This window comes from Ceratosolen solmsi, unplaced genomic scaffold (genome assembly GCF_000503995.2).
Source record: "Ceratosolen solmsi marchali unplaced genomic scaffold, CerSol_1.0 scaffold6, whole genome shotgun sequence".
Taxonomy (NCBI): domain Eukaryota; kingdom Metazoa; phylum Arthropoda; class Insecta; order Hymenoptera; family Agaonidae; genus Ceratosolen; species Ceratosolen solmsi.
Genome location: NW_011948414.1, coordinates 14,195,525 through 14,216,046, shown reverse-complemented (window position 1 = coordinate 14,216,046; position 20,522 = coordinate 14,195,525). Strand labels below are relative to the sequence as shown.

Genomic DNA, 20,522 nt, shown 5'->3' with positions numbered 1-20,522 from the left:
TTTATGTTACAAATATTAAACATTTCCAGTCATTTTAAGTAAATCTGTTAATTACCGAAGAATAACTTATTCTGCTTCTTTATAATTTATATTATTATAATGATTTCTTTTGATTTTTGACGAAAAATTTGTATTTTAATCATTTCTGAACTTGCAATTTTTCCACGCGTATTACTTGATGATCCTTGAATCACATATGATTTTGTCTGACATCCTGCTAGAACTAAATAATATATTTTTTTTTAATTAAACTAAAATTTTTTTATTAATATAATTTAATATATAAACCTTTATTAACTAGTTCAAAAAATTTTGTATTTAAAAAATTTCAAATGCAATCTTAACAATTTATTATAATTTAATGATCATTTCATTATTTTCAATTTTAATTACTTTATACTAAAATTTTAAATAAATTTAAACAAATTTTGTTATATTTGTTCAGTTGTAATCCACATAATCACCTGCCATTAAAAAAAATATATATATATTAAATATTTCTTAACTTAATTGTTAAAATACAATGAAACATAAATTTTATAAACTAAACAAATAAGTTGTCAATAACAAAACTTTCATGTAATACAAAATTGTTCAATAAATATGTAAGAACAAAGTAAAACATAATAAATTGATCATTTTAATTTATAAATTTATAATGAAAAAAATGATTTAAAAATTTTATAAAAAGAACTTACGTTTAATTTGAGTAAATATTAATTTTTCTTAATTATAAATTATGGTGTAAAATTTAATAATTTGGGTATTAATAATGAAATTATTATATAATGATATTACAATACATATTCAATTAATAATATATATAGTAATTTATTATGCATTATAATAGATTAATTAACAAAAAATAAATGAAGCTCGGTAGCAGCTTAAAAATAATATCATATAACAATGTTTTACTTGGCAATCTATCAGCTAATGCATAAATCATACAGTTATTATTCTATAACAAATTTTTTTTATTTTTCAAGTATTTTAGAAAAAAAAGTGTTAAATTTAAAATGCAATAACATACTGCTTTAAACAAATAATTTTTTAGTAGCTTCTAAAATGCTTACCTCAATATATTAAGAGGATAATAAAACAAACAGTAATGACATTGACAGCAGGTTGTGTTAATTGCCATCCTCAGCTCCTGTTTCGAAAAGTTAAATTTAATTAATTCTGTCAAATGAACGTAATATTAATAGTAATTTTTATGTTGATGCAAGTGAAATTTAAAATAAATCTTTTATAAATTAATAATATTAAATATACTTCGAATTATATAAATGTGTGCACAGAGAGAAATAGGGGGGTAGAGAGAGAGAGAGAGAGAGAGAGAGAGAGAGAGAGAGAGAGAGAGACAGACAGACAGAGACAGAGAGAAATTTGATACAGTATGGAATTAGAAACTTTAATTAAAAAATAATATTGTTCAACTAAGAATTTATATTTGCGTTATTATATAATGTAAATTTGTTTACAGTGTTTTTTTTATTATAATCTATAATTTAATGCTCTATATATTAACTATTCAAATAAAAATATTATTATTTTGTTAATGATTTATAGTATATATTAAAAGGTAAAAAAAAGTAGTTAAGCTCCAATTTTATTCAATCAACCTATTTTAGATTTTTTACATAGATGTTAGATATCATAAAATAGATTTTTTAAAATACATCTAAAAAGAGAATCACATCTGCAATATTTATTAAATGATAGTCATAATGAGACAGCAGTACAATTAATATGATTTTCAAATAATGTAATTGTTTTACTTAATTTTAGATATACGTTAAATATCTGCGCACACATGCACATGTATGTGAGCTTTTAAAAAAGTCTAAACTTATACGATTGTTATATTATTTTTCTTTTTGCAATAATTTTTAACTTTTTATTGTATTACATTATTTGAATTGGCTATCATTTGGTAGGTTATATTGCATTTCAATTTAATGTACCAGGCGAGATAGGTTTGCTTTCCACTGCAATTTCCTGTATTTCAACTCTGTTATTGCTATTTTCTTGCGATTCTTCAATTTCCTAGAAAAAATTATTCCGTAAGTATTTTCAAGAGATTCAAATAAAATGATCAAATTTATCAGTTTACTAAATTTGCATAAGTGTATTTGAAAAATATGAAACTAGTAATAAAAAAATTCAAATTATATTTCAATTTTTATTTTAAAGCTATTTTGATTAAAGTAATTAAAAATATTTCCATATACATCATAATAATTACTATCTAATTAAAGCAATTTGACTTTGTGTTAATTCTAGTAATAATATATTATTTTATCTTTTTTGTCATGTAAAACTAAAATATTTATTTTTATTTGAAAATCAATGAAAATGACGTTTCTAAAAATGTAAAATTACTATTTTAATATCATTGAAATTATATAATTATAAAATTTGTTATATTCTAGTTAAATCAATAATTTTTAATTTATCGTGAACAAGGTCATTTATAATATCATTTTTTAAATGTAGACAATTCTTAAGAATATGCTCGATTAATATTTTATTTGATAAATCTTTTACAGTTCCAATTTAATTATTCAAATATTTATATTTAATTAGATTTAAAGAAAATAAATTGTATTTTAAAAAAATTTTGTTACTGTAATTGGTGATGTTATTCCAGGCGCTGTTGCTAAAGTTTCATTAATTTTTTTCAAAATATTATCAAAACTGTCTCGACCCATAAAGTCAATGTAACCTTGTTCCCAGTTTTGTTTACGAATGTGATCTTCTATTGCTTGCTGCTCATCAGTTCGACATTCACCCAATGTAAGTTTCGATAATGCACCTGCTAAGCCTCCCTAAAGAAGATGTATAAAAATCTTAAAAACAAAGTAACATTTTTTGTTTACAATAAATTTACATCAATTAACCAGTCAATTATTTTTAACAGATTAAAATCATTAATACTTAAATGAATTGACCTATTGCTTTCAATAAAATAAACCATATATATATTCTTATATTTTATTAATTATTCGTACAAATATATTGCACCATTAATGATATATATATATATATATATATATCCACACGCACCATATATACGTATATATGATACGGTTGGATTTTTACTAAACATTGGTACATTCATAAAAAAATTATAAATTTCTTTAAAAAATTGTATGCATCTTACTTAGAACGGTTAGAGCGATTACATTAAGGTATTTAATAATATTTTTTAATAATTATAAAAATATATATTTTATAATTTATTAAAAAAAAAATTATATATCAATAAAACATATATTTAAATATACAGCTTATTATTCTTACACCAAGCATTGAAAATATAATTAAAAATTTAATATTACAGTAACAGATCAAAAACTTATAAATATTTTATAAATATGTTTTTTATATATTTTAAGTTTTGTATTATGACTAAATAACATATTTTCATATATTTAATATTATCTCATATTGCTGTGAAGTATATTAAATAAGAATATAAACTAATAATTAAAAATTAAAGTTATTAATAAGGAATTGTTTTCAAAATCTCTTTTTTATTTAATAAACATTTTTGTCGTGATTTATAATTTTATATTGATAGCTTTAACAATTCAAAGTAAGATAAACTGCAATCGTTGTAGTTATAAAGAAACATAGAATAAACCTGAAAACGAATAAAAATTGTATTATAACTTTTTTATATTTATTAAATATACTTAGCATAATTTTAATTATTAAAAAATTAATTAGCATATTTATAAAAAAATAAACATCTTCATTAACAAATAGGATTATTACTTAGGAAACATATATTAGTATTTAACATTAAATGTAGCGAAACATCTTGAAAAATAACAACTGTTTTGCTTGCAAAGAATATTATTTGAATGTAAATAAAGCAAAAAAGCTACTTACGTTTGCATGTTCTACATGTGACGAGGCATTCGATTCGGATTGCGTTGCTACTTTATTAGGATCTGTACAAGGGCCTGGGATGTATGAGGAACTAGGAATGTGCACGTCAGTATATATTTGGTTACAATAATTGTTTTCGTTATAAATTTGGCTACTGTCAATTAAAGTAGTAGTCACGGGTTTTTTAAAATTTAAAATATTAAACTGATTTTTCTTATTTCGATTATTAATGAAATGATCTGTATAACTCTTTTGCTGATCGCTGTCATGATTATGGTTCTCAATTTGACTATAAAAGTTTTGATAAAAATCGCAATAAGTACATATGTCATCAAAATTAATGAAACCTAATTTTGAAATTATTTCACTTTCGTCCATACAATCTTGTTCAAGTGCCAATCTTCGAGTTGCACGATGATTCTCCATAAATGATTGATTCATTTCATTTTTAAATGACAAATTCTCTTGATGCGAAGCCTGAAAAGTTTCATAAAAATATAATAAATTGCAATCCTATTGATTCTTGCTACTCTGATGAATCGATGATGATGTGATGGAGGTGGTGTTTCTGCTCCGCATTGGTTATGAGATACTAGTTAATATAGGTATTAATAGTTTACTCTAGAATTATAGTAATACTGTTCGTCATGGTCAGTTGATTGTATACTTTATGTATAAGTAAATTATGCTATCTCATTAATTATTCCAAAGAATTTTTATTTCTGAAAAATTTCATGATTTTGTACTTATTTTACCGTATATTTTGGTCAGGGATATGTAGGTCAATGATATTTTCTCGGAATTATAATGTTTAAAAAAAAACTTAAAATTAGATCAATTTTAAGCATCAAGTAAAAATAAAAAAGGCATACTATTTTGTTAGTAACAACTCAATATCTAATTTTCTTATCTTAATAAACAAATATATATTATTGAAAAATAGAATATCATTAGATTACTATTAAAAACTATTTCCATTCATTTTTAGAATAATGGATAACTATGATTATATTTAATCTAAATAAAAATTATGTTAAAATAATTATGATAATTTAGTGTTATACATATTAATGATTTGTATGATTAAGAAAATTTTTGTTAGTGACAATTAATATTTTACCGATAAACATTTTCAACGTGAAATATTTGAATTTAAATTAATTGAAATAAAAAAAGAATATTAAATAATTAAAGAAATTTACTTAAATGTTCGAAGTAAATATAATTCTAAATAAACCCAAAAACAGTTACTCAACAACAAAATCTACATTATTCATTTGTAATTATGCATGAGTTAAAACTGCAAAGGATTCAAAGTACCTATAATACCTTTGATAATTAAGTATTTAAAATGTATTAATAAAAAATATATTAATTTGATAATTCTTTTTAAGTTTTAATTTAATTTATTTACGTTTAAACTTAAAGTTTCTAAATATAATTAACGCTTAAATACGAAGAAATAATTGTATACGGAATGAAACTATATATACTTGAAAGCATTTAAATTCCGACCTTTAAGGATTTCTTAAAGAAAGAATGAATAGAAATTAGTTTAAAAGATCATTTTGTTAAAATATTGTTGAATTTCTGTTTAATATACAAATAATAAATGTAGTGTTAATATATATATTTATGAAAAATACTGATACAATAAAATAAAGAAATGTTAAAATTTAATTCTCTTATTAAAATATTTAAACTTACCATGGTATTAGTAAGTTGAGAATGCACATTGTCACAAAATATATTCCACCAGATTTGCAAAAGTGGCTGTAAATGATTACAGCCCGGGGGCGGGTGAACAATACCAGTTACAGTATCGAAGTACAGCAACCATGGTTTGGTTGCACCGATAAAATGAACAATCCTCACATTTTCACCATATCTGTTATTATAAGATTATTTAAATTGATTGATTTATATGTAAAGGCTCTTCCAAATAAAAATCTTTAATTTTATATAGTTTCCATAAAATCTATATTTATAATTAATACTGTTACATTCCCTTTTTATATAGTGCTAATACGCATTCTATCTAATTATAAGTATTGATTTTACTTTGAGAATAAATTAAAATGAAATTAAATTAATTTGTAAATAAATTTTTACTTTAAATATATTTATATATATATATATATATATATACATTGCATAAAAAAATTTTTAAGAACATTAAATAATTATATTTTTCTACAAAAAATTAATTTGGAAGAAAAGAATTTACAATAAACTAATATTAAGAATAAAAAATAATATAAGAGAGAATATTCTTTAATTATTTGAATAATTATAAGGCTTACTGTCTATATGCTGACGCATAGGAATAAGTGGCAGTAGAGCACATATTATAAATAAAAGGTAGATGTTTTGACATGTCTTTATGAGCCCAGTCACTAAAGTACATATTTAAAAGTCCTTGATCAGCACCATCAAATGAGCCTTTATTTGCAGCAAATCTCATAAGGGAGTTAAATGTTTCTTGGGATGGTCGAAATACGAAAACACCAGAATTAAAACAGTCAGGCCAACCAACATCTGGTGCCGCAGACAACTCCTCGCGTTCAAAAAGCTCATCGCAGTTCCTAATAACCTGAAAAGCACTCACAATAGTTAACTGGAAAATTGACTATAGCTTAAGATAATCTTTACATATTCTTTATTTAGCAATATCAAATTAAAAATTGTACTTTCAGTTTTAACTATGATGTATTTAAATTAAAACAATAAAAATAATTTAAACTATATTACGATTATTACTATATTGCAAAGAATTCCAAGAATTTTATAAAGTATTAAATACAATACCAAACTACCTCAACTTAGTGACATTATTAACTTATTCTTAAATGTTAATTTCTTATTGTAAATAATTAATTTATTAAGTATTATATAATTTTCATTTAAATGATTTTATCCCAGAATTATTAAGAAATTTATACCATAAGGATTTGGAAAGGTTTGTTTTAAATTATTTTAAATAGTAAAATTGTATAATCTAAATTATTTTAAATAATAAAATTGTATAATCTAAAATTATATAATTTTTTTATTAAAAACAGGTATTTCAAGAATTTTATGAACACTTTTAGTAAGTTTCAGCCACTATATATAAAGAAATTTTATTTATATGGCTATATATTAAAATGTAATATTTACGTAATTATTTAGCTTTATTAAATTTATATTTAATTTGTACTATTATACTTTGTTAAAAATAAAATTTTCAAATAAAACTCCTTACATTATTACTCTTAACAGTATATTGTTAAAGAAAGGCGATTAAATTGAAGTAAATTAAATCGCAGAAAATATAAATATTCTTAATATAAAAAAGAAATAAACAATATCTTAATGTTATTTCGAGAAAGTTTGATTGATTGTATCCATGTCCATACAACAGATATCAGTATAGTTTTAATTAAATATCAAATCAGTTGTAATAATTTAAAATTTCAGTTTTGTATATGAATCGTTACTTACGAGAGTATCAGCATCAATGAAAATACATTTATCATACTGAACAAGTCGCCAACAATGCAATTTAGTAAATGTGATGCCTAATTCTGACCTTCGAAGAACTTCCAAATTTTCTTGATCTTTTGAATCTAATAAATTCACTTCTTGCACTAAAGTAAATATTGATGCCAATTTTTCTCTAAAATAATATAAAATTTATTTAATATTATCAAAAATAAAATTCTTCAAGTAAAACAGATTGTAGTAATATAACTATTTATTATTAATATAAATATTTCTGATTATGTTTCAATATCTTCAATTTAAGAAACTAGTACTAAATCCTTATTATATTCTATATATGATTGTTTAATATTAATTTATTTATATGTAATATGTTTATGTAATATTTTATTTGCAAACGATTAATAATCAGCATATGCATACCTCATGGATTCGGTAACGCCTGGTGTTATAAGAACAGCTAAATCGTGTTGAGTACGCACGCGACGTAGTGAGTGTGCCAAAACGAGTGCTCCAAGGGAATATGAGTCATTGGTAACTAAGGTTACCCATGCGAATCCTAAAAATTGGTTAATATGGTAAAATTATCAATATTATTTCATAACTTTTACATCACATTGTCATAATATATCACCTACGCAGTATATCACAGACACTTTTGCACGTATAACACTCATATACGTTTGATGTAAAGCTTATACTGCCGAGAATAAATTATTTGATCCTCCCACCCATCCAACCAATTACACTGATGATAGTTAAAACTACTTCTCCCTTTAATGATCACTATCACATCAAAATTGATGCTTCAAGATACCCTATACTTGCAAATTCTTGGCGCGTTTTTATACTATCCGTAATAATGAATGCATATATTGTAATTATTATACTTCATTCAAATTTCCTCCAAATGAAATTTATGCAGGTCACAATAACTTACTTAATGTTTATTAATTAATATTTACTACTTATTTCAATGAGTGCAGCCATATAATTCTATTCTATTTTTAAATGATATTTTTAGCGTTTTGTTTAATTTTTTATTAATGACATTAATTATATTAAAATAAGAAAATTATAAATTAATGTTATCATTACCTAAGGATCTTAAATTTTAAAATAAAAATACTTAAACATGAAATATATATTTTTTAGAATTAGCTTATAAAATAACTTTTTTTGAAAACATTTCATTTTGTATTCAAGAACATATCTTTTCTAATTCTCATTATAAAATATTAAATTATAAAAGATACATAAACTAGAAATTCAATCTTCATGGAATAATTTATAGATCAAATGACCAGTATAACTATAATGTCACATTAATAATATAAAATATTTTACTCAATTCATAGTGGCTATAAAATTCATTTTATTCTTATTTATTGTTATCTTCATTAACTGTTTATTTGACTAATTAAAGGTTTTTCATTCGGTGTTGATTAAGAATTTTGCGGCAGAAACTTGAATTGTCAATTATATTATTGAGATTAGCGCTTTAAAATTTTCAAAAAAAAATTATAATAATTGGTCTCTGTAGTAAATTCATAAATTTTTAAATTTTAAAGTAACACTAAAATATGTAAAATTTAAATATTTTCTAATAATATAATAGTTTTAATAGCATTGATTTTTAATTTTTTTTAAATGTACTGATTTTTTTATTAAGTACATAATTTTCTTATTAATTTAGTGATTAATAGTATAATTCATACCTTTATGATATTGTAGCTATCTCAGTGTAGAGTGGGAGACTATCGTATTTTTGTATAGTTTTTAGGTTTGGGTATTTTATTATTTGCTTATCGACTCGATCATCTTCTTTAATTTATTATCATTCAGTGGAATAGATTGCATTACTTAAAATTATACTTCACAAAAAATGAAGAGTATAATAATATGATAAATTTATATAAATACTCCAAATATTCAATATTACATATTTGAAAGCTGGTTTTATGTTTTAAAATCATTTACTTCAATTTATATCTACGTCAATGGCATTTGGCATCATTAGTTCATTACATTCAATATCAACATATAAAATGAACAAATCTATGAAACGATTTTTCGTAAATACTGTTGGAATGAAATGTATATACTTTTTAATCCAATTATTATTTCCTTCAATTATTTTTTATATATTCGTAATATTAGATATATAAAAATATATGCGTATGCATACGACTGCATCAACACGCATAAATCGTACATACATAAGAAAAAAATTTACAATAAAAATATTCATCTAAAAAAAATCAATATCAAATTGATTAAAGTTTAAAGAAATTTAGAACAGATACAATAGTTTTATTATAAAAATTATAAATAAAATTATGAAAAATAAATACATTATTATAATTTTGAAAACGAATGATACCAAAAAATATCATTTTATATATTTGTCACGCAGATTTATAGTATTTTTATAAATTACAAAAAATACCTTGTAATATTTTTCATATGCAATATAAATAAACAACAATACGTATTATCGTCGTCCTAATTAAATATATATAATAAAACAATAATGCAATTCAGAATAAATTTATGAAAATGGCATAAAATTATCAAGATAATTATCAAATAAATTATACAGCTTCATTTACAACTAAAATATTACTAGAAGAACTAATATTTCCATTTATTTAAAAAGAAAAATATTTTTATTTTTTTTATCATAATAATTTATACAACATATTCCAAAGTACTTATGAATAAGAATTTGTATTTTATCCTATGACATTATGTTTTACAAATTTTTCTTTTTAATATTTTATAATTAAAAATCTCATTTCATTTATATTTAATTTAAATATATATTTGAATACAAAATTAACTAGATAAAGCATCCAAATATATAAAAAAAAGTTATAAAGTTACTTCATTTTATTATTCAAACTGAAATATTAATTATTTATATAATTTAAAAATATAATAATATTTTAATGGCGTTAATAACAAAAATTCAAATAAATTAAATTTTCTAGATTTTTAGGTTTAATAATAATTATGAAAAGATAATACATTTTGCCCCTTCAAGTTTTTCTTCAAATATAATTTGCAGACTAAGTACGAAGTTTTGTTGAGCCTAATAAATAAAAAATAGCATTGACATATGGATTTTAAAAGATAAAAATTATTTAACCACTTTCATACAACAATACAAATGGAGAATTACGTGATGGCTTGTAGCATTAAATAAAATTTGTTATTAAATCTCTTAATTTTAAGAAATAATTATTCAATACATGATTAGCTTAAGCAAAGTATATTTAGTTTATAATAATCATAATTAAAATTTAAATAATATTTATAATTATAATAATATTTTATGGGATTTATGACTTAAACATTTTTCTAGTATAATTAATGTATTTTTAATAACGATATAATTTAATAATATCAGTCGTATATTTTAAATAAAATAATTACGTTAATAGTATATCGGTAATTGATAAGTAGCTCTCATGAATTAAAAAGTAATATAGCTGTTGTGAAGTTTGTCTAACTCAAGTCTCATTTTATTCTATAGTGAAATAAAATATTCTCAAGTTAGTATCAATTGCAATTTAATTTAATGAGATAATATACTAATAGTTTCATTCAGTACAGACTGTAATCCAGAAACTGAGATGTGTGCGAAAAAAAACACATTATATATATATATGTATGTATGTATGTATACACAGCGTGTACATGTACTAATTAAAGCCCATAAGATAAAAAAGGGATATGTCCTATATATTTACTTATACTAAGCTATAATTATTCATACCAAATTCTATATGTTCTTTAAGTTTGCATGATTATCATTCATTTATTATACCCAGAACTAGAATTATTCAGTCATAAAATTTAAACAAAGATACATATATATATTGAATTTATAAAAGATGAAACGGTGGTGAACCTTAAAAAGGTATAAACATAAACGAGAGAGAGAGAGAGAGAGAGAGAGAATGAATAAATTTGAATAAGTAGATTCAGAACATAAAGAATCAAGTGAGAAGAATGAATTGTCCACGCACACATATAATAGAAAGGGTATTATGTAATTGAATATTCTTAAATTTTTCTTTCTTTTTCATCTTTATTTCATTTTATTATATATTATTTTCAACATTTTTGTATTTTATATATTAATAATAAAATTTCAGATATATAGGTATTAGGTACTTTTATTTATTAAAACATTAGTCTCTCATATTTTGTATACAATAATAATTTTACATTTAATGAGATCTTATATTCCTCTAACTCATTCTCTTTTATAATTTTTTTCAATATTATAACTTAGATAAAGAGTTTTTCTTATGTTTCCTCCTTTATTTTGCTCCACTTATTTTGTTTCCTGTTTGTCATTTCGCTCTCTTTAATTCAAGACAGATTTTTGCTATTTCGTTATTAAATTTATAACTTTATTTTCCTTCAAGGCAGTTGTATTTCCTTATAAAGTTTTAGCAATTTTTAAAGATATTGTTCTCTTGCAGCATTAGGTAGGGAAGACTATAATATTTCCTAAATCAATGGTTATTTTATGAACCAAAATAGAGGAAAGAATAAGGTAAAGTTTTGTATTCATTTACGTTGATAATATTCTTAATAGTTAATAATATTGTGTATTAAATAGCCATATTTATAATGATATGCAAAACTTTTATATCCTACAAATCATACTTTATGACTAATACATTTTTAATCTGTATTGAATTTTTTAATTTTAAACTATTATTTGACATTATTTATCCTTTTATTTTGCAAAATCCTTTCTTAATTAGTGTATAAAAATCTGGTTTTATAAAATCCACCAAAGTCTTTCATTTCCTTTTAGACTTTATTCTTTTTAGACAAATATTATTGCTGCTAAATTAAGCTATATTATAATACTATACTGTTGGGGTAATAAAATTCCCTAGAGTACGAGAAATTCAATATATTCATTGTAGAAAACAAATTTAAATAAATTTAATATACTTTAAAAAACAAATTCACCAAACAATTACTAAATACTTTAAAAGTATTTAATAAAAATTAAACTTTCACTTGATTTAAAGTTCAATAGATTGAAGATTCGAAATTACAAAATTGAATGAAATAGGATGATTGGCAGCCGTAATAAGCTTCAAACAATTCTTGATAATTATTTACAATTTATATCGTGTTCCACAATACATACACAATTTGAAAATTAATTAAATTTTGAAAGTATTTTTGTCACACTTAATAAATATATCAGGAACAAATAATATTCTGATAAATTTAAGTTAAAAAAAAGTTTTTCTATCTTCTAACACCTACAATAAATATATAAACTATGAATTATTAAAATTTTTTTATTAAAAAAAAAGGATGTATAACGTGGAGTATATACTCCTAAATAGAATATTCTTTAATTAAAATTTTTTAATTTAAATAGTGCTTTCTATTCGTAATATATTCTGATTTTGATGTATTTAAGAAACTTGAAGTTATGATCTGGCTCTTCTTAGATATAATGCGTGTGTATTGATATAGGTTGCACATTAATCAGACCTGATCGACCAAACCAACGATATTTTTCAGCGTAACTATGCATTACGATTTATTCGTCGAGAATACATTTAATTAATGAAGATTAACTACTGCAGAATTAACTACTGAAATCTTTATCTTTACGAACTTTTGTAAATATATGTGCTAAATATTATCTAAACTAGTTTGTGCAATTAATATTAGTATATTTTCAAACATACGAGCTATTATTCTGTGTTACATGGATATTTTCCAAACTCTAAAACATTCTTTTCTGAAGTTCTTAAGAAATATTAAGAATGATATACTCATTTATCATGAGTTTCTATATCTGAGCAACGTATTTCATCTTCTACTCTTTGAAATTCAGAGTACGTATTACCTTAATTTACTTTAAAGATTGTTAACAAAATATTAACTGATATTAATTGATATTAACTAAACAATAAATTTTAAGTTTTTTAGTATTTTCTACTTTTTATGTAATTTTACAAGGTCATTTCATATGTAATTATCTAATTAATTACAATAGTAATCGAATTACTGAATTACTATGTAATATAGTAGATATATAATTACCTAAAAATTTCTTAATCGTTGAAAAATATAGAAGTCCCATTGTACCTAAAATAAAGCTGAAGACTTAGATTAGATAGAACAACTGTTGCACCATCAATGTATTTTTTCTCGGTTTATTACTAGATATCTTATACTTACTACTTCAATTATTATATTTTCTTTTTATATTATTCAAGCTCTTTTTATGTTTATTGTATTATTTCCTTCTAATAGTGCACATAATTGAATAAAATTCTAATTCTAATAAAAATTCTTAGCTTCATAAACTATTTAATAATAAATCTACTAAAAAAGTTAATCTATTTTACACTAACCGATATTAATTAAAAAATTAATTAAGATTACGCTTCGAAATCTTATTTATTGACCTTTGAGTAATTTTTATTTTTGGATTTATAAAACCAATTAATCAAAACATTCTATTTAAAATAAAAAATATAAAATAAATAAAATTTAATAGCCCTTTTCAGTCGTGATTGTATAATAATACTAGGATCACCAGGTCTAGCTGATATAAAAACTACGCCCTTAACTTAATATTTATCTATTTACAATTTCTGTTATTTCTCGGTATTATCAGATAACGAATGACTGTTCTTTTAACACCATTGGTTCGTTGCTCCAAGAAGGTCAAGATGGTATTGTACTTCACTTATAGTGATTAACATTGTATTAGAAGAGTCAAACAACATGGGCTATTGTGAGATGAATAATATTGCCTTAGCTGAATCAAACAACATTGTCTTGGGGAATACTAATTTTTTTTATTATTAAACATTACATCTGATAACGTTTAGATAAATACAACTGTTGATGATTAGATATTACATCTGTCAAGAGATTTTATGTTGTTCTTCATTTTCTCTCGTATCTTACGTTGTCTCGTCTTTTTCTCTCCAATGAAATTAATACATCCCATAAAATCTTAATATGTACGAAGCGGGAAAAATTCTCTACAGATGAAGTTTAATAAAAGAAAAATAAGTTTGGCGATCAATATTTGTTGAAAATAATCGACTAAATATAATCTTAAAATAATAAATGATTAAAAAAAATTACGATAATTTTATATTATGCATCGTATATTATGCATAATATCAATAAGCCATTACAATTAAAATTTAATGAATGCTATATATTCAATTCCTTACAATTTATAATATAAATATACGATAAATATACAATAAATATATTTATAAAAAATTAGATCCATATATAATTCATTAAAAGTATATAATTATGTTATTATGTAATTAAACAAATTTTTCAATATCAAAAAACTAAACTTTTTTTATATGACATCTAGTGACCGAATATATGTGTACAGCAATTATCGAATGGATTATAAAAATCTGCACTAGAGTGAATTAGTAAAACTTAGGAAAAATTTAATCATAAGTTATCAGCGTACTATAGATAAATAAAAAAAATTGATCTTCACAACGTTAGACTATATTTCCATAATTTTAGATTCGTTTCAATTACAACGACATTAATAAGATAAAGAAATTTATATATAAAGTTGAATTTCTTTAAGTACAGAGAAAATAGGTGGATCTGGTAATTATTTAAGAATAATGTTTAAACATCCAAGGACATGCTATGTAATTATTTAATAACAATTGTTTTATTACTTTTGATTTATTACGTATCATTTTTCTGATTTATTAAATATATGAAACAGTGACGGTATACAATTTTTCAATTCAAATATATACATTCGATTCAATATATACAAATATATAGAATAGTGATAAAACATAATTAAAATTAACTTTTAATCTCTATTGTTTAAATCTTTAAAGAACATTTTTCTTTTTTTGTTATAAATAATAGATTTTGTATAAAGTAAAGAATGTTGGCTATTGGCTTAAAATTGGCTAACTAAATTGAAAATGTATACAACCAATACGAAAATTGAAATTGATAGTTATTATTAGAATATGACGATATTTCGAAATGCACAAATTTAGATTTATATTAATACTAGAATTAAATTTCAGGATCCTTTAAAAATAAGATTTTTTAATTCGTGTACATAACAAGAGTATGTGTATACAAATATATTACATAAAAGATAAACTTGAAAATTGATAAATAGAATATATTATTCTATATAAGATATGAAAATAAACCTTGATACCGATTAAATCATTGACAAAACGTACCATATTACATATTAAAAACAAAAGAGTAGTCAAAATAATCATTAGTGAAATAGGTCCAATAAAAGTAAAATTCCATTCATTTAAATATTGTAATCGGATTTCTTGTTATCTTAAACAAACAGTATTTTTCATTACAAGATTATTAATTATATGTCAAATAATTAAAATCCAATCAAGAATATCATTTTTATAATGCCATATTTTTATATTGACACTTCAAATAATTAAAGAAATTATTAAAAAAAAAGAGATATTTATTTGTAAATAGAATCTAAATATTGTTTTTATTAATTTAGTAATGTTTAATCAAATGTAATATTTTAGAATTCCAACTGAACATACAGCTCCACATTCAGCTTGATCGTTTAATGTCCAAGATATTAAAAGTTGATTGCAGTTACAAGCATTTTTAAAGAATATATATAATAATAATTCAAATTAATAAAATCTGCGGTTTTTTTTATTTTTGTCATTAATTTTCATGATATTTTTTTATAACAAATGTTAAAATATTAATATGTTAAAAATTTTTAGAGAAAACATATATGAAATTTTTAATCTAGAAAGTTAATTTTTAAAAATTACATTATCAATTTAATAAAGTACTAAATGCTATTAAAAAATACAATTAATATTTAATTTATATTTGGAAAACTTTACTTTGTAAGACATTTTTTTAGATTAAAATTTTTAATTTAGGTTGTAGTAAAGATTAGCAAAGATTCATAAATAAGGTAAATTCGAAAGTGGAAGAGTTAAGGTAAATCTTTGTATATGTTTGTTGTCCTGTTTTTTTATACGAAAAATGATTCGTTACAACGCACCTGTTCTTCGAAGCGTTTCGCCGGTGTATATTTTAAAATGTTGAACAGATCCAGTTAGGACAAGACGACACCAGGTAGAAATCTGAGTCCACTACAGTAGTATCGTTTCCTTAATGCATCGCTTTTTTAACTCTGAGGGATGTATTTCTAAGTTGACAATGGTGTCTACCGTATAGAGATAGTGTAAACCGGCAATAATAAAACTGACTTCACTAATATTGTTTTTATATACTTTATAAAATTTTATCTTAATACGTTTTAACTGGAAAGTTTGATAATAACATATATTTGCTTTTATGGTATAACTTATAATGTGCTTTCATTTCAGTCAATGATACGACTCTGTAATATTAAAATTTTTGGCGGAAGACATTTATTTCGTAAAATGCTAATAACGAATTGAAATAATATAATCTTAAATGACATAAAATAAAAGTATTTAAAAACTTTTAAATTTAATATGTTTTTGATTTTGATAAACTAGATAAGAAAGAGCTAGATTTATTATTTTATAATTTAATATATTTATACTATTTTATTTATATTTTTAAATAAAATTTTCCTCTGAACTTTACTAACATTTCATTTTAAATTGTCTACATATATGTAAAATTTAAAATAAAGTAAAAATTGAAATATGTACAATCATTTTATTATTATATTAAATATTTGTTATAAAAATAATGCATATAATTTATACTTTATCAACACATATGTTAATAAAAAAAGATTTATAAAAAATTTTTAGGATCTAAAAGTATAGAATTATCATCACTTAATGCATAATTAATTCTTAATGCATATTGTACTTTCAGTTTCGACAGTGCTACAAATTAATATTTATTGACATTTTTGTTGAGTGACTTATGCATATGATATTTATCACAGTTTACTAAAAAAATTTTCTTCGATTTCTTAAAATTATTACAAAATAAAAAATAAAAAAATATGACCCGTGTTGTAGTAAATAACAGCATATTATAATTTTATGTTTTCTTTTTATTAATAACAACATTTTAATTATGGAACATTCATTTTTCATTAATTCATTAAAAATATTATTCGTTATTAAGATTTATTTGTTTAATAAAGTAAAATAATTAAATCCGAACCGTCTTTAAATAAATGATATTAAATAATATATAAATCCCTGTACTAAAAGTACCGCAAATTTAAATTTACAAGAATTTATCAAGTAAAAAAAATTCATACTATTAAGTTAAGAGTATATTGACCTCATCAATATATACAATTTTTTAAATAAAATTTTAGTGATATTAATTGTATGTTATAGTTTCGTATATAAAATTGAAATAATATTAATCATATTTAATTTAGTCCTATTGATAATTGTAGTAAATCAATCAAATATATCTTAAGAATTTGTTTCGATACTAGTATATAATATTATTACATCTATTAAAGAAAGAAAATTTATTTTAAAAGTTATCTTAAATTAAATTGGATTGTAAATCAAAGACCTATAAGAATCATTGGTATTCTAAATGTAGCAGTTTTATATTATAACTATTCTATCGTGAAGAATAAATATAAGTTTTAATTATTTCATAATTTATGATTTGATTATAAAATTTTGCATTAAATTTTAAAATATAGTTTTTTTATTTAATAAAATATAAAAATATTTATCAATGGTTTGTATTGAGGTACTATATTGTTATAAATAACTTCTGTATATATTTAAATAATTATGAATAAAAACTTTGAAAGCTATTTTGTAATTTGAACCTAATATTTAAATGTTAGCTAATATATAATAAAACTAAGTTTTGATAATAATTTTTTAACAAATAAATTAATATTTCAGTTTATTTAGGCAGTAAATTAAGAATTATAAACAAAAAATGTAGCAAACTCAATTTACGAAGATAAAATCTAATATTACAGATACTGGAGACTCAAAAATAGAAAATATCTACAAATGTAACTAAATTAGAAACAGAATACCATGCTAGTTGGTATGTAACGTTTTTTTATTTAGTCTATTTTAAAAAGTGTTCATTTAACTTCAATTCATAATATTCTTAATACTAAATATTTATATAATCTATCAATGTTCGTTAAAACAGACATTAAAATGTAAACAAAAATTCATTGTAGTAATGAAATGATAAAACAAGCCCACCTAATTTTTACGAATAGATTATTTATTTGATAAATAAAAAATTAAAGGTAACTTGAGTCCATGAAAATAAAATAGACAGATTCAATTAAAAATAATCTGATCTCTGTGAGTTTATTAATTTTCGAAGAATTTTTAGATGAAATTATATTCCCTTTCATTTACGGAAGCATAAATATCAAGCATAAATTCGAGAGTAAATGTTTTAAAATTTCTTATTATATATTCTTTTCTCAAAGTGGATTTTTTTTCTTATATAGATGATATTAAAAAATGATGTTCTCTTAAATTTTAGTTCATTTTGACGTATAAAAAAGTGTGTATTAGTTACTTCAAATACGCTTTCAATAAACAAAGATATGTGTTAATTACTCGGGTTATTAGAAATAATACAATTATAAAATATACGTTATATTAATAGCTTTCATTATGTTATAAAATATTATTATTTTTTAACATATAATAAGTTTATATTATTTATATATTAATGCATTAAACATGTAATGCATACGTATTATATATGCAGCAATTTAAAAGTGATTTAAACTTTTCCTTATCATCAGTTATATATATATATAAATTTGATATATTAGCATAATACGATTATATAATTTTCAATTGAATAATTTAATATAATTTGATGCCGTTGAACGTAAATGAACATTGTTTTAAGAATAAAGTTTTTCTATCATTTCTAAAAATACAGTTATAAACTTTTACTTTATCTGTTATAAAATACATGTGTTACTTTTTAGAACAATTTTCTATACAAAACTAATTCATTAAATTAATTCGCTTCATTTTAGAAAAATGAAATATTAATGTTCGCTGACATTTGTTTGGTCTGACTTATGCAAGATAAAACTTTGCAGCTCCGAATTAATGAATTGAACGCCGAGTCAATATTCTGTTAATTATTTGAAATATAAAAAAATATGAGTTCTTTTTGAAAATTGTTTGATATGAATTGTGAGTTTATTAAAATTAAAAAAGGTCGATCGGAAAAGAAAGGATTGGTTTGGAACCTGCAGGAAGACTCAAAATCAGTTTTCATAATCAAGTGCGCAAGACAAAATTGATAATAGGAAGTAAGTCACGCAATCGGATAGTGCCGCATTTTCTAAACACCTTATGAAGGTCGTTGGGTCAAGTATAGTTCAGCTAAAAATGTGTACGAATCTCTCTCAAGAAGTGAAACATGCTCTTTCGAACTTACCGCCCATCCTTAAAGAGATTTTGAACGTTGGCGTGAAGCTCTGCAGCAATTGTGTTTAACTTGGAGGGAGAGAACCGGCTGCAATGTGTATTCCACTGACTTGATTCGAAACTAACTCGCTCAATTACTTATTGATATAAAATCACTTTTGAAAACCTGAGCTAAGAGTAAAAGTAAACAAATGGGAAGTGGACAATTTTAAAAACAAATTTAAAAATTCACTAAAAACCGGTATGTATTATTCAAATACTTCACTCACTGTCGGTAGACACTAAGCGAATGATTTGCGGCGGACAGCAGACCGTAGGCATGACTATACAGAGGCCGGCAGAACTTAGAACGTCGTGTGATGCTTAAGCTTAAAGCAGAGTCAGAAATAGAGATCAAGCATGTGTACGTGTTCGTTGCTATTCAGAAAAGAAAGAGAGGGAATGAATAAGTGATTATTGTGAGAAGTGTTATCGGCATGCTCTTGGTTCGGGGTGGGTAAGGGGGGTTATTTGTTAAACAGGGAAAGTTTTATGGCATTTGATAGATGGCGGTAGTAGAGTTTAGCGGCTCTATTTAAATAATGATTGTCATTCGTTTTACTTCCTATTTAATATATAAATTAAGTTTTATTGGCTATTTATGGTTATAATTTATATTATGTGTTGTACTAACTGATCAATGAAATAACTACTGTGTATAAA

At 22.3% G+C, this 20,522-nt stretch overlaps 2 protein-coding genes across 2 annotated transcripts; both read right to left on the bottom strand.

Annotated features, from left to right (window-relative positions):
- Positions 1-1,922: 1,922 nt before the first annotated feature.
- On the bottom strand, positions 1,923-20,298 carry Gyg (glycogenin 1). Its single transcript, XM_011507160.1, has 7 exons — positions 19,831-20,298; positions 7,807-7,942; positions 7,384-7,558; positions 6,204-6,493; positions 5,608-5,788; positions 2,631-2,831; positions 1,923-2,049 (listed from the first exon to the last, which is right to left on the bottom strand). The coding sequence occupies exons 1-7, from the start codon at positions 19,835-19,837 to the stop codon at positions 1,954-1,956; spliced, it is 1,086 nt and encodes a 361-aa protein (XP_011505462.1). The 5' UTR covers positions 19,838-20,298; the 3' UTR covers positions 1,923-1,953.
- Positions 3,544-4,617, bottom strand: LOC105368198 (uncharacterized). Its single transcript, XM_011507159.1, has 2 exons — positions 3,901-4,617; positions 3,544-3,649 (listed from the first exon to the last, which is right to left on the bottom strand). Exons 1-2 carry the CDS (start codon positions 4,339-4,341, stop codon positions 3,575-3,577), a joined length of 516 nt encoding a protein of 171 aa, XP_011505461.1. The 5' UTR covers positions 4,342-4,617; the 3' UTR covers positions 3,544-3,574.
- Positions 20,299-20,522: the final 224 nt, after the last annotated feature.

Coding starts and splice junctions, on each gene's coding strand:
- Gyg (XM_011507160.1), bottom strand. Junction 7,559..7,806: donor GGCGTTACCGAATCCATGAG/GTATGCATATGC, acceptor ATATTATTTTAG/AGAAAAATTGGCATCAATAT. Junction 2,832..5,607: donor CTCAACTTACTAATACCATG/GTAAGTTTAAAT, acceptor CATCTTCTTTAG/GGAGGCTTAGCAGGTGCATT.
- LOC105368198 (XM_011507159.1), bottom strand. CDS start 4,341: ATGAATCAATCATTTATGGAGAATCATCGTGCAACTCGAAGATTGGCA. Junction 3,650..3,900: donor CACATGTAGAACATGCAAAC/GTAAGTAGCTTT, acceptor ATTCGTTTTCAG/GTTTATTCTATGTTTCTTTA.